A 15,799-nucleotide genomic window follows, 5' to 3' on the forward strand; every position below is an offset into this window, starting at 1 on the left:
GTTTGGCAGAGAGACCCTCATGGCTGCAGGCAGACGGCCTTAGGAGACCGGATCCGCTGAGGGGGGTCAGTGCAGAGAAGTCCTGGCATGGTGCAGGTCACAGGCAGGCAGGAGGCTGCTGCCCTGCAGAGGGAGAGCACAGGTGGAAAGAAGCACCTGCTAGTCACAGGGGGCAGAGGAACAACTGCCCTGTGCTGGTGGAGAGACTGCCTTTATAGACAGCCCCTCTTTGGGAGGGGCTCACTCCTAGTGAGCCTAGGTTTGCTGACTATGAATAGAATCTGAGAGGACTGGAGATTCCGTAGTGAGCTTCATCTCCCTGTCCTTATCTTTTACCTTTTGGGGCTAAACTTCAGACACAGCCCCCAGCGGTCTGTTATCTACTGGAACCTCCTGCAGACAACCCGGACATCTTGGCATGAGGCTTTGGCACCTGAGAAACTTGACTGTTTTGGCTGTGTCAATTGCTTCACTTGCCCCTTCTACCTGTCCCCTTTGTGTGATTCAATCTTGTGATGCCTCCCCTGCACTTACTATGAATTTAAAAAAAGAACAAAAATAATCAGGGTTGGAAAATAGAAAATTATTATTGGATCATTAAATTAATTTTTGAAAAACATATAGTGGTTGGTGGAAATTTTTTCACAGCTATTATTTCAGCAGGATGTATTTAAATACAGATCCATCAATGACTGAGTAGAACAGGACCTGAACTTACCTTCTATTTCCATATAAACTTTGCAGGAAAAATCTCAAGAAATGACTGGAAGAGGGGGAGAATGAAGAATGCTTTAATTAAATACGACTTTTTTTTGCCAATCCAGCTACGCACCATCTCATTTGAATATGTACTATGAAATTTCAAAATTCAAATTTGAATATGTAGATATTCAACTCTTCGATTTAAACTCTTCAAAATCACTCCCTTTAAATAAGAGCATTCAACATCCAAAACACAATGGTAAGAAGAAATACCATTTCACTGAATCCTTCCAACTGGGGAGTAGGTAAGTTATCTACTCCAGGCAACTTCATTTCATCTTGAAGGATCCTGTGATCAATTTTTATTTCAACTCAGGAGATGAGTTGAAAAACAAAATGGAATGAACAAAGTCTGATGGGGACTGTGATTTGTTCACCAGGATCAGGTGTGAGTTGCTGCTGTTGGTCTGTGAGCCTCCTGGGGGGTCACTAGAGCTCCCCCTGGGGTAGATGGCACCCTTTATTGGGGCTGATTTACAGACTTCTTTCTAAGTCCAGTCCTGCTTACTCTTCTAACCTTGGTTTCGGAAATTGTGAACCACCATCAGCACCCCTGGGCTCAGTCTACCAAGGCTTCTGAAAACCAGTGGAGAGCCTGGGGCAGAGACTAGAATAGGGAAGAAGAATTTGGATGCAAACAGGTTTGGGAAATGAAACCCAATGGGAGGGGCAGAAATTTGGCAAGAGGAAGATGAAGAGACTATGCCTCTGAGTGTCCACTGTGCCTAGCTGTCTGTCATTGAAGAAGAAATTGCACTAAAGTTAAACAGACACAGCAGACTTTTTTTTTCAAGACTATTGCAATAGCAGAGACTGGCTTCAACTCTGCTGAAATCTTACCTAGAGAGCTTTTAAGCATTATATGGTTTGGTAGAAGGATGTTGGAGGTTGGTCCTTGGGGTGTGCCCAGTGCAGTGAGTTGTTCATGATTTGCAAAGGTTTTTCTTAATGACTAAATCAATCTGTGTTTGCTAATTGCTGTTTATTCAAGTTCAGCTCCTACTTCCCACAGTCTTGGAAACATTGATGGCATTTCAGGGATATTTCTCAGGTTCTTGAGGACATTCTTCAAGGGTTGCAAAACTGGCCAGAGATTGGGAGGAAAGGAAAAAAAAAAAACCCAAATTTGCAGTGACAATTTTCCTAAAACAAATGCTCTAAGTATAGGAAGGTCAGGAAGAAACTTCTGTAAGATTTAGTCAAGCTCAGGGGATCAAGCCCTTCCTGGCCACTGCCTTTATATCAACTCTGTGCCACCCATCCATGGGCCCATGATCAGTTCTCTGCTCGCCTGTGATACCCACTGCCATCACATTGGTATTTCCAAAAAAGAAGAGACTGGGCCAAGAGGAGTTGGCTTAGGGTCTCTGATCAATTCCAAGTGTTTGCAATCCATGTCAATGTCCCATCTGCCTGATGTCTGAGTGTCCATGTGGGCCTGTCTGTGTCCTTGGGGACAGGGATCCGTGTGTGCCTTCTCTGTCTTCTGCAACATTATTTTTAGTTCATTCACTTAATAATTTTTTATATCCCAGAGAACAGGTTTATTATATTAAAAAGGAAAGGGAGGCCTCCCTGGTGGTGCAAGGGGTTAAGTTGTAGCAGTATGAAGCTATCAACAGCCACTGCAGCATGAGTTCGATTATTGGTGAGGGAGCTGACCCACAGGGCGTAACAGACCTCTCCCATCTCCCCACTGCCCCCCCCCAGCAGTGTATTTCGGTAGATCTATCTGTTCTGCTCCCCACTCTGTGTCTGGTGTATCCTCTCACCACTCCCAAACCCATATCTCAGCTCTTGTATGCATAAATAATAAAATAAAACTTTAAAAAAATGAAAATTGACAAAAAGGAAAGGGAAAAAAGGAAACTTGCACAGACAGGTGGGCAGTCTTGGGAGGGGAGCTGCCTCTCTTAATAATAATTTATTAATACATTTTCTGTGTGTGTCCTGTTCATCCAGGTATTTCACTTCACTTTTGGGTTTGTCTACATTTACATCTATCTACACTGCTGGGTTGTGTCTCTCTTCTGCCTCTCGGGAAACACCCCCCCCTTCTCTCTTATTATCTCATTCATTCATACAACTTCATAAACATCACCTGAAGCCTCTGAGGAGTTCATAACCTGATAGGGAAGACAGCCCAGGGTGATGGTGGCAGGAGAGACTCAGCTTGAGGCTGAGTGTGGTGGATAAGTGAGGAGGCTTCGAGGAAGAGTTGATATTGTTGTTCTGGGTCCAGAAACAAGGCCCCAGGATTGGAGGCCTTTTGTATCTGAGTTATGAGTGGTGTGTGTTCAGGTGGAGGGAGAGGAAGGAAATCCAACGGCGATGTGTCCCAATGGCTAGAATACAGAGAGAGTCTGCAAAACACCAACCCACTGGATATTAAGGTTACAGGCCCCTTGCGCCCTCTTTTCTCAGGCCCAGGACCCCCCTCCTTCCTCAACAATTTTCTGTCGTGATTCCTCGGTGATGTGATCATGATTATCTAGGAGGATTGTGCTTGAAGGTGGGCGGGGCTGAGGCATCCTGGCCAGGCTGGGTAGCCGGGATGCCTGGGCTGGGCAGGAAGAACCAGCCAGGCAGAAGAACAGAAGGGGCTGTCCTCGGTGTCTGTGCTGAGCACTACACCTTGGCGATGGGAGTCCCTAGAGCTGTCCTGCTCTGCCTCTTTGGGGCTGTGTTCTACCTGACAGGTACCCAGACATCTGAGTTCAGTGATGAGAAGGGCCGGGGACCTGGACTGCTGGGTCTGAGCGGGGAGGGGCTGTGAGTCTGGGATCTTGGGTCTGAGAGGGAAGGGGCTGTGGTATAGGATCCTGGATCTGTGGGGAGAGGGGCTGGGGGTCTGGGATCCTGGGTTTGAGGGGGGAGGGACCTAGAGTCTGTGTCCTCATTTCTCTTCCTCTCTCCTGTTCTTCCCCATCACTCATCTTCTCCCTTGTCTGTCTACCTACCAGCCTGTCTCACCCTCCTTGTCACAAAGACCCCCTCACTCAAGGGTTACTTCTGGGGAGTTGTGTGGGGACTTTCTCCAAACTGGCAGGCATCTTTGACCTCTCCCCAGGCATCCCTTTCCCTGAGTTTGGGTAAGGACAGGGAGGAACTCATCAGATCTGACGGAGAATTGGAGGTGGAGGCAGCTGTGACTGTGCACAGCTGGTGGGTGGAGGAGAGCGGGAGAGCTGTGTCTGTGCGTGGAGCGCCCGGTGGGTGTTAGGCTCAGTGTGTTTCTCCACACCAGTTTCAATGTTTGGGTGGTTGAACACACTTTTATTTTTAAGGTTTATTTATTTATTCATTCAGAACTGGGGTACAGGCCAGAGGCACAGGGGCGGTGAGAGGATTCACAGAGACAGAGTGGAGAGCAGAACAGGCAGATCGACGAAGTACACTGCTGAGGGGAGCAGCGGGCGGGTCAGGAGAGGTCTGATGTGCCATGTGGTCACCTCCGGGGCAGGCGGGGATCAAACTCATGCAGAAGTGGCTTTAGCTACTCAGTGCTGTGTTTTAACCCGCTGCGCCACCAGGGAGGGCCTGAACACACATTTTTACAAGTTTTTTTATCTTTCTTTGTAAAAGTGATGGATAAAGAGTTTTGCGTGCCTATGCCTGCCTGGGTATTTCTGTGTCTGTGTCGGGTAGGCATGCCTTTATCCCTGGGTCTGTGTGCTCAGCTACTTTGATATATGTGTGTCTCTCTGTGTATAGCTGTGTTCATGTGTCTTGTCTCCATGTGGCTTGTATTTGTCTGTGATTTTTTTTTTTGGTCTGTGATTTTATTTTTTAAATGATTTTTTAAAAGTTGCATCACTTTTTAAAAACAATTTGTTTTATTTGTTTATGCATACAAGCACTGGGGTTCAAGCCAGAGATGGGGTGGTGGTGAGAGGACTCATTAGAGACAGTGGGGAGCAGAACAGATGGACCTACCAAAATCCACTGCTGAGGGGAGCAGCGGAAGGGTCAAGAGCTGTCTGCTACGCCATGTGGGTCAGCTCCCTGGTGGGGATCATACACTGCAGTGGCTGCAGATAATTTCACAGTGCTGCGACTTTACCCCTTGCACCACCAGGGAGAACCTGTCTGTGATTTAAATTTAAATTTAAATTGCATGTGGTGTTGTGCTACATTTTGTGTGTGTGTGTGTGTGTGTGTGTGTGTGTGTGTGTGTGTGTAGTCTCTTCATGTGCTTCTAATTTTGTGTCACTGTGGTCTCTGTGTCTGTGAGGCTTGGGTGCGTGCTTGATTCTTCCTGGGGGTGACCTCCTGTGTCCTCGGGTCTGTGGGTTGCAGCTGTTTTTGTATCCGCATCTTTTTCTGTCTGTGAGTCTGACTGTGTACACGTGAGGTGCTGTGTGTGATTGGGGCATTCTTAGCAGTTTTGTGTTAGGTATTTTGCGAGGACAGAACCCTTGTGGATTCATTAGCAGTCTTTTATATATATTTGTGAGATTTGCACAAGTCTGTTCAGTTTTGTGACTTGCTGTATATATCAGTGTTTAAGTGTTTCCTACCTACTGCCCAGACTGGCTGCATATATACGTAGGTAGGTACAGGACTGCATGGCCTGTTATGTATCCTGGGGTGTTGGCTTTTCATCAGTGGCCTGTTGGTGCTACATCCTGAGCTTATTCAGGGTGGAAGGGACAGGCAGAGCAGGCGAGAATCACTTCTTTTATGTAAATCTTAGTAAATCTTAGTGGACTTCCTGGGAGAGGCAGACTCTGGAGTCGACTGTGGTAGGTGTAGTGAGGCCATTTCTCCTCCACAAGATAGACAAAGCCATGACTACTTGCGGGGTCCACTCTGGGCCTCTGGAAGTCACAAGGCCTGTCTCCCCGTGTTACTGTCATTTTCAGGGTGGAACCCAGGCCAGGTTCCTTGTGCCTGGCTGCTCCTCTCACCACACCCTTGCTCTTTTCCTCAGAGTCCCAAGCCTTGCGATGCTACAGCTTTCAACAAACCTACTCCGGCCCCTTTGACCTCAGTGGCATGAAACTCCATGAGGTCACCTGTCCCCAGGGATGCACTGAGGCTGTCTTGTCCCTGGACACTGGTGAGAGGCAGGGAGTAGAGAGAAAAGAGGGTATTCAGAAGAAAGGGGTGGGGACAGGGTCAAAGAGCAGAGATGGGTGGGGGTGGGGGAAAGGTGAAATTGGATAGAATAAGGTTAAGGGTGGAGATGGGGAGGTGAAGAAAAAGAGGAGCAGGCAGAGAAGGGAAGGGCAAGGAGAGAAAATGGGGAGGCGCCAGGGAAGGGGAGCAGGGCAGGAAGGAGATGGGGGAGAGAAGGGCAGGAGGAGGAATGGGTTGAGGAGAGGACGCAGGGAAAGTGGAGTTTGAAAGGAAGGAAGGGAGGGAGGGGCAGGGCTGGAAGGAGAGGCAGGACCCACCCGTCAGGGCTGCAGGGCTGCGAGCAAAGAGACAGCAGGAGAGAAAAGAGGTAAAAGGGCAGGAGGATAATAGCTGGGAGGAGGTAGCACGCCAGGCCCCAATCTCCTCCGGCCGCAGGGTATCGCTCCTCTTTGACCATGGTCCAGAAAGGCTGCTGGACAGGCCCGCGCACCGGCCAGATGCAGTCCAAGGACACAGCGTTGCCACCCGACTACTCGTCCGTGTGGGGCTGTGAAACTGACCTGTGCAACACCAACCTCATGACCCACGACACCATCCCCAACCTGAGCCCAGGTGTGCAAAAAGCAGGGCTGGGCAGTGTGTGTGTGGTGGGGGCAGCGAGGGGCTGGGAAGGCCAGGGGCATGGCCTCCACTGGTTGCCTCCTCCCTGCCTGCAAGGGTTCCTGCCCACCCTCGGGCTCGGTGGGTGCCCTGCTGCAGCGCACAACCTGTGCCACCAAACTGAGAACCATTACTTCAGTGTGCCTCTGTTTTTCTTGCCAGCACCCAACCCACCAACACTCAGTGGCACTGAATGCTATGCCTGCGTGGGGATGAATCCAGAGGACTGCGCCCCAGAAAAGTCCCGACAAGTCCAGTGTCACCAGGACCAGTCTGTCTGTTTCCAGGGCAATGGCCAAATGACTGTCGGTAAGAAGCTGGGAGAGAGGGAGGCAAGGGGCGTGGAGGCAAGGATAATCTGAGGGGAGAGGCATCAGGAAGTCCTGTTGAGGAAGCATAACAAGGGTCTGAGAGGCAGAGACACACGTCTGAGGGAAGAGCTGCGGTGTTCATCTGAGGGACAAGGCTGGCACTTGTCTGAGGAAGGGAGGCCTGGCTATGGTCTGAGGGAGGAGGCTGCCCTGGGCCCTAGTCTCTGGGCTGGAGGTTCTGGTGCATTTCCACTATAACTGCCTCCTTCAGTTCTGACCTCTCTCACTGTCTCTCCCCACCCACCCAGGCAATTTCTCAGTCCCTGTGTACATCAGAACCTGCCACCGGCCCTCCTGCACCGTCATGGGGACCACCAGCCCCTGGACAAACATTGACCTCCAGGGCGCATGCTGTGAGGGAAATCTTTGCAACAGGGATTCTCTGACCCAGTCCTTCACCTCAGCTGCCACGCCTCCTCCTGCACCCCAACTTGTGGCCCTGCTCCTGGTGGTTCCCCTCCTGGCTGGCATTCTGGAAGGATCCCTCAGGCTCTCCTCATAGGCAGCCCCGCCCCCTCCCCGCCCCCAGCCTCTTCATGAAAGGATCCTGTGCCCTCACCCCCTGCTTCAGCCCCCACACTGTGGTTCACTGGAAAATGTCAAACAAGAGTTGCGTGCCTGACTCCCTCCTGCCCTCTTCCCTACCGCCGCCCTTACCTGCCAGCAGGCCTAGGAGAAATTGGGCAAGGTCCCTAGCTTCTTTGGGTGGGGTGGAACAGACACATCCTGCCCTGCGTGAAAAGCAGGAAGAGTAAGTAATAGGGATTACTAAGTAAGCACACCCCGGCCGGCCCGGGGCACCAGACCTGCTTCCCTAGGTTCTTCTTCTGCAACCAGGCCCCAGAGCAGCTCCAGCAGGCGCCGCCCACATGTCTTCATTAGCATCTGAAAGGCTATTGAGGCAGCAGGTCCTAAAGGTTAGGAGCCCAGGCCCTGAACCCAAGCTGCCTGGGTTTAAACTCCAGCACCACCATTTAGCCTGTGGGTGACCTTGGGCAAGTTACTTAACCTCTCTGTGCAGATGTTTCCTCACTTATAGGTGGTGGTGAAAAGCACTGCCAATGACATTGACAGGGCAATGCTTTCTTTTTTATGGTTCTCACCGTGGTCTGACCAGGATTTAATGAGATGAACCTAAAAGGCCTGGATACAAGGGTCAACCTGTTAAGTGGGCTGTTGGGTTATTATGAGCCTCATGTCACAGAGGAGCAAAGGATAGGGGAAGACTCTTGCCAGAGATCATGAAGCTAGTGAATGGAGAGCCATGCACCACTGGCCAATTCCCTTCCAAACACTAGGGTGGTGATTAATTTAACAGAGACCAAGCTGAGCCAGGCAATATTTGCAACCAGTGGCTATCAGGGAAGACTTCCTGGAGGAAATACACCATAAGCAAAAGCCTAAAAGATAAAAAGGAGTAGGACAAAAGCTTTCTAGATGGAGAAGACAGCCTGGAAAAAAATCTGGGGCAGTTATTATACGACATCATGAACTTCAGATACAGTCACTGCCTTAGGGAGGTGTGAGTCACAATTTTTGATGTGATGATGGTAAGAAAACCACATTCCATCGTGACTGCTATCTGTATATTTATATATTGCATATTTATAAATATATAATTATATAGAATAGAGAATATATATGTATATGTTCTATATATTTAATCATGATATATGATATATAATTATATGACTATATGTTAGTGAAGTATATATAACTATATATATTTATAATAAATTAATACACACATATAACAGATCCTCAGAAAACATAATTTTGTTTAATTTTATTATGTTATAACATCCAGCACAAGCCAGTCCCTGTCAATGTTGAGCTAAAAGATGTTATTTGAGAACTGGCTTTCATTCTAGTTGTTTTCAAGATTCCAAGAACCGATCATGGATACTAAGTGAGGACCCTGCTGTATAGTATATATGTAATAATTATATATAATGTACCATATATAATTATATAGATAGTAATATATTTACATATGATATAAAATAATACATGACATATTGTAACATATAAGATATAAAATGTACAGCTACATATTACATAAAATGTCATGTATAATATATAAGATATATAATAGGCAATTGCCTATTATATTAGTTTTATAATATGTATATCATACAACAATTATTTATAGTATATACCTAGGTGTATATCATGTACATTATACACTGTATGTAATATTGCAGATAGTATTCATATATAACTAAGACATATATAATTACATAAAACATTTTCATCAAGCTATAAAATACACCCAGTAGAATGCCTAATTTTCCCATATGTACACATCTAGGCAACATCCACTAGATCAAGATATAAAACGTTTCTTCCCTAACCCCAAAGACTCCCTCATAGGCCTTCCCATCCCAGAAGCAGCCATTACTCTGACATCTCTCACTGATCAAGTTTGTCTCTTTTGAAAACTCGTACACGTGAAGCCCCACAGCCTATTCTCTTGTGCACAGGGTTTACATTTTACACAGGTTACTGGGGCATGAACAGCCCCTCAAGGAGGTAGCTTCTGTACCACTCAGGCATGGGATGATGGGGTGGCACAGTGGGAATGAGAGGAGTTGGATAAACAGTAGATTTTGTTGGGAGAGCTGATAGGACTTCCCACCTGAGTGTGGGGTGTGAGGGAAAGCAAAGGCATTTGATTCTGTGGAAACATTTCGGCTTGCACAGGGCCCTGTGAGAATTCAACCCTCCTGGCGCTATCTCTCTAAAGGAAACAACAGATATCACAGGTAAAGGGTCAGTCTTACTAGACTCCCTAGCCCCGCTTCAGGGTCCAGTTGTAAGCCCCAATTATTACCCGGCCTTCTGACCACAAGTCAGAGATTCCCACGACTCCTCCTTGAGTTTTATTAGTTTGCTAGAGCGGCTCTTAGAACTCAAGAAACCGTTTACTGACTAGATTACTGATTTACTCCTAAAGGCACTAAAGTATATGAGGCAATGATTGATAAAAAGATATGGAGGGTGTGGTCCTCAACAAAAGCGTTTCTGTTCTGCGGAGCCTGGGCCCCAGCATAGTGACACCTGACAATATTGTGGTTGTGGTCTCCAAACCTGGAAGCTCTCTGAATCCCCTCCATTTTTTTCTTGCTTGTGTGAGTTTTTCTTTTTTTTTTTTAAGTGGCAGCTTCATTATTTAGGTATGATTAAATCATCGCTGACTGATTTATCAAGAACATACAGTCCCTTGCCCTGATTTTCTTGGTAACCAATCGCAGTCGTTAAGTATCTCCAAAGTCACCTTCACTGACTTCAGTGGAGGTACAAAGGAGCATGTTGTGAGTAATAATAAACCCATATAAACTTTTATAAGATGGAGGGCAGGCTGCCAGTTACTGTGATAAAAGATGTTCCCAGCTGCTCTTATCATTGAAGAAATTCCAAGGGTTTGGGGGTTGGTGAACAAGATTGTATGTGAGAAATATCAATTGATCATCTGAATTAAAGATGTTTGTAATTTATATGTATAATATATAAATATAATTACATACTTCTTATAATTCACAACATCTCAATCTCACAAACATGTCAGGAATGAAAAACACATAAGAGACAATTTTTTTTGTTAATTCCATTCCAAGGGCCAAAGGCTTTGTATGCAATTGTAGATGAAGATAGTGATTATCTGGGCCTCCCTGGTGGTCTAGAGATTAAGTCTCAGTGCCTAGTACAAGGACAGGCTGAGTTTGATCCCTGACCAGGAAACTGACCCACCTAAGCACAGCAGACCTCTCCTGTCTCCCGCTGCTGCTCTCAGCAGTGTATTTCAGTAGCTCTGCTTCCCACTCTGTCTCTGGAAAATCTCCTCACCCACTGTGCCTCTGTCCTATAATCCAGTTCTTGATGCATAAAAAAAAAAAAGAAAAAGCACAACCTTGGAAGCTCTGGCTGATAAAATATGACAGCTCTCGTAGCTCCAGAGAGGAAAATTAGGGGAAGTTTCTGATTAGAGTCAATCCCTAAGGAGACATTTAAATGACAAGTGGGAACTGGCAAAGAAGCAGAAGGAAGAGCATGCCAAGTCAGGACAGAATGGACAAAGACTGGTATATGCATAAGTGGCTGAAGACAGATGAAATGCAATTACTTGTGAGTTAGTGGTTGTTAAAGGATACATTGGGATTTATTTTAACTTCTGTTCACTTCTTTTTTTAAAAAAAGATTTATTTATGCATACAGAACTGGGGTACAGGCCTATGAGATTCAGTGGTAGTGAGAGGAATCACCGCAGAATCACTACTCCCACAGCTGGTATTTTTTTTAATGCTCTCCTTTTGTGATTTCATTCAAGCTAATTGTGTAACATTTTTTAAATGTTACACATCTTTTAAAACTAGTTCATTATTTTATTACACAAACTGTCTTTATAATATTACCTCTCACATTGTAATAATTATATGTAAATTACTTAGAGCAAAAATAGAAACTTTACAGTACAATAAATACATGCAACCAGGAATACAAAAAAAGAGCAGACCAGGCAGATTGACGAAGTACATTGCTGAGGGGAGCAGCAGATGAGACAGGAGAGGTCTGCTGCACCATGTGGATCACCTCCGGGGCAGGGATCAAACTCATACTGAAGCACCGGAAGTTAGCTTGCAGTGTTGCACTTTAACTCACTATGCCTTAACCTGCTGCACCACCAGAGAAGGCCTTCTGTTCACTTCTTTATGTTTCCACAATAAGTATATTTGTATATAAAATTATGCATGCATGAGTAGATCGATGCATAGGTAGATAGCTAGAATGGACATATAGATGATAGGTAGATAGATAGATAGATAGATAGATAGATAGATAGATAGATAGATAGATAGATAGATAGATAAAACAGAACAAACACCTATCAGACTCAGTGATCCAGACACTTCCTCCCTTAGGACTCAGATGTCTGATCCAGATGATTCAGTGTCTGGGTCATACATGTATCACTCCTTTCTCAATATTCCACTGCTCTCGCCAGCTTAATTAAGTGGGAGCCTCGGTCAGCACCAAGGACAGATCCACAGCATAGGATCTCAGAACCAGAGACAGCAACTCACCTAGCTGGAAAGGACAAAAGGCAGGGAAATTAGGAAATGATAGCCTTCCCACCTCCAGGATAGTGTGAAACAGAGTAAGAGACTAGAGTGAAGGATAGGCAATCAGTACAAGCATTCCTTCAGCCAATAACCATTGAGCACATGTCAGGCAGTGCTCTGAACACCAGAGATTGCAAGGTCCCTGTCCTTATCAGGGACTAGACAAATAAGACAACAGGATCATTTAGTTATTCCTAAGTGTCATGTTAAAGACAAAGCAATAAATAGGATACAGGATTATTTATGGAGAGGGAAGATAACATTTTTTAAGTAGCCAAAGAACAGACCATTTTTGAACAGGTAAAGGAATAAAATAAGCAAATGATTCTTGAGGAAGCTGGAGGAAAAGGCATTCAGGCAAAAGGGAAAATAAGTACCAAGACCTTGAGGCAAGAAAGACCTTCAAATTTGAGGATCAGTGAGGAAAATGGATGTGATGGAAAGAGGTAAATGGAGGGGAAAGTGGCAGGAGGAGTTTTGGCAAGTGAGAGAGAGAGAAGTAGAGAAGCAGGAAGAGGATGAGGAAAAGCAGGAGGATGAAAAGGGTAGAAGGAGAAAGGAAGAAGAGATAAGAGAATATAAAAGATAAGAAGGATTGAAAGCATGAAGGAAGATAGAAGCAAAATTATACTGCCTGCAATTTATAAAGATAGTTTTCATTATCTACTCCATTACATCTATTATATCTCCTCCATTATATCATATATAGTTTATATTATTAAAAACCTCAAACATAAGCATGAACAGAAAAGTTTTATTTGTTATTACTGTGTAACAAACCACTCCAAAGTTTAGTGTCCTTTAAAAAATGTACTATTCCTCACAACTTTGAGGTTGACTTGGCACTTCTGTGAGTCTCTCTGAGGGTCACACATGCAGCTGCATTTAGTTGGGGCTGAATCAGGACTTTGGATCATGAAGCCTTAATCCTCCTCTGAATGGCCTCTCCATTCGGTAACTAACTCAGGCTTCCTCATAGCATGATCTTTACAGAGGGCTTAAGAGAATAAGAATGGAAGCCCCTCGGTCTCTCAAAAACTGCACCTGTAACTGACCCAGCATCATCTCTGCCACTTTTTTTTTTTTTAAGATTTATTTATTAGTGCATGGGGTACAGGCCATGCTTAGGGGCCAGAGGCTTAGGGGCGGCAAGAGGCTTCACCAGAGACAGAGTGGGGAGCAGAACAGGCAGATCGACGAAGTACACTGCTGAGGGGAGCAGCGGGGCGGGTCAGGAGAGGTCTGCCGCGCCAGGTGGTCACCTTCTTCGGGGCAGGCGGGAATCGAACTCATGCGGAAGTGACTTTAGCTTCTTAGTGCTGTGCTTTAACCTGCTGTGCCACCAGAGAGGGCCCATCTCTGCCATTTTTTATTAGTCAAAGCGAGTCACAAAGCAGCCAGACTGATGGAGAAAGGACATAGCCTAACTTTTGGGAGAACCCACCTTCCAGCACAAAGAGAGGAGGAATTATTGATAGTACATTGTGAGACAATATACCATAAGAGCTTACAACAGATTCCAGGCATTTTGTTCAGGACTCTGAATAGTCCACCTCACCTAATCTTCAAGCAATCCTGTGACATAAGGATGGATCATCACCCCCATTTTACAGTTCTCACAGGACACACAGCAGATTTAGATACATATTTGGGTCTGTCTCTAATCCAGGCAAGATGTGTGTCATCTTCCACACAAAAATAAAGTCAGTGTCTTTGTCAAGACTTGAGCCGAGGTCTCAAGACCCCCCAAATGTGAAATAAACACACACACACATGTGTTTAACACAGCCATATACACACTTTTTAATTGGTGGGGAACACAAAGTCAGAAAGAGAAAATAAAAACCAAAAGAAAAGGAAGAAGTAAAAAATCGTGACCTTGGAGATGAAGCCCAGGAGACAAACAAGGAATCAAAGTCGGTGAGATACAGAGAAGGAAGCAAGACTCAGAGACAGAGAAAGCAAGAGAACAGCTGACACTGATAGGCCCACATATCTCTTTAGTCTGGAGGCTCCACAGGGCAAGGGCTTTGTGTTTTGAAATTGCTATACCCCCAATACTTAGAATAGTACCAGGCATTCAGTAAGTGCTCAATAAATAACATGCTAACAGAAAACTAGCTAGACAGAACTGCAGTTCCCAAGGCCACCATGAGGTGGCAGTATCCCAAATGCCCTGAAGTCTCCAATGGCCAAAATCTGGTGGCGCAGCAGCTATCAGTCTCAGACTTTCAGGATGTGCCCCCCCCCCCAGCGCCCCGCCTTTGCCAGCACAAGCCCTAGGCGTTAAGTGACCTTTCCGCCTGAGACACCCTCTTCGCTCCCCTCGTCACCCTGCCCAGTTAAACAAGCTTTTGTCCTTGGTCCCTTCCGGCTGGGCCCCAAGGCACCTGGGTCCCTTCCAGGCCCGGAGACAGGGTAGATTGGAACGAAGGAAGGTGGGGCAGCTGGGATGAGGCCAAGGAAAAGTTTTAGGGGTTTTGTAATCAGTTCTTGTAACCTTCCTAGACCAGGAAGGGGATCTAGGCCCCTCTTCCCTCTGACATCCAGCCTCCAGTTGGGGCCTCTAGCTTCTCCTCCCTCAGTCCCTTCTCCCCCATCCCCCTTCACTCCCACCTACACCTCATCTCCCAGACCCTGTTCCTTGAGACCCAGGAGTGCAGGTCCCCAGCCCCTTTTCCCTATGCCCTCCTCCCCCAAATCCATGAGTTCAGGCCCAAATCCTCTCCTCCCCGAGCCCCTTGGTCCCCAGCCCCTCATCCCTCAGATCCAGGAGTCCAGCCCCACCCCCAGTCCCTCCTTCCTTAGCCCAACAGTCTTTTCTTCTCTTTACAGAGACCCCACTTCCCCTCTACTTCCCAGTCCAGGGTTGAGATCAAGGCTGAGTCACAGGAAGCTCTGGGCCCCTGAGTCACACCCCACCTCCTGGCTCAGCCCCTCCCTGGGCTGGAGGGAGCTGATTCTTGGACCACAGTTGGGCCCCCACAGCCGAAGAACTTCAGTTTGGAGGCAGGTGTCCTTCCCGCTGTGACCCACGGCTACCCACCCTGGCTTGTCCCACATCCAGCTTTCAGCTTTCTCTTGTTTACTGGTCTCTTTGGAGACAAACTTTCCCTCTGCTCTAACTTCCCAGTGTTGAATCTGGCTTCTACTTTCTATTTCACCCTTTTTATCTTCATCTCTGATTTAAAAAAAAAAATTCTTACCCTTTTGTCCCCATGTCTTCTGCTTGCATCCCTCAAGCTCCACCCCCACCCCCACCCCCATCCCACCTCTGAGTTGGTTTCACAGGTGCTGCCCTTAGGTACAGAAGCTGTACCTGGGCTGGGGCTGGAGGTCTCTGGTCTGTGCCCTTGGACACCCTCAGGCCACTGCAGTCTCACTGCATCTGGCCCTTGTGCCTAAGGGGAGGTAGGGTAGGAATGGAAGGAGCAAGGCTGTCCTTAGCTATGCTATGAACAGGAGAAGGAAACCGAGGCAGAGACTAACACAGAGGCAGAGAGACAAGAAAGAAGAGAGATGAAACAGACTCAGAGACCAAGAAACAGAGACAGGAAGACAGCCAGAAGCCCATGTCAGCGACAGAGGGATGTGGAAGTGCAGAGATAGTGACAGGGAGAGAGAATGAAATAGAACAAGGAGAGACTCCAAGGGGGAGACTGAGGCAGAGATGCTAACAGAGACACCGGGAGGTCAGAGAGGCAGAGCCAGAGAGACAGAAAAGGAACAAATGGCCAGAGTGGGTCAGAGATACTTAAAGAGACAGAAACATGGCAAGATGGAACAGATAAAGCCTAAAAAGGG

General features: G+C 46.6%; 1 protein-coding gene across 1 annotated transcript; it reads left to right on the top strand.

Annotated features, from left to right (window-relative positions):
• The first annotated feature begins 3,397 nt into the window (after positions 1 to 3,397).
• On the top strand, positions 3,398 to 7,484 carry LYPD5 (LY6/PLAUR domain containing 5). Its single transcript, XM_004693936.2, has 5 exons — positions 3,398 to 3,461; positions 5,696 to 5,824; positions 6,280 to 6,456; positions 6,667 to 6,813; positions 7,124 to 7,484. Exons 1-5 carry the CDS (start codon positions 3,404 to 3,406, stop codon positions 7,375 to 7,377), a joined length of 765 nt encoding a protein of 254 aa, XP_004693993.1. The 5' UTR covers positions 3,398 to 3,403; the 3' UTR covers positions 7,378 to 7,484.
• The last annotated feature ends 8,315 nt before the right edge of the window (positions 7,485 to 15,799 follow it).

The sequence above is a fragment of the Condylura cristata genome, unplaced genomic scaffold (assembly GCF_000260355.1).
Source record: "Condylura cristata isolate star-nosed mole 26May11 unplaced genomic scaffold, ConCri1.0 scaffold00041, whole genome shotgun sequence".
Taxonomy (NCBI): domain Eukaryota; kingdom Metazoa; phylum Chordata; class Mammalia; order Eulipotyphla; family Talpidae; genus Condylura; species Condylura cristata.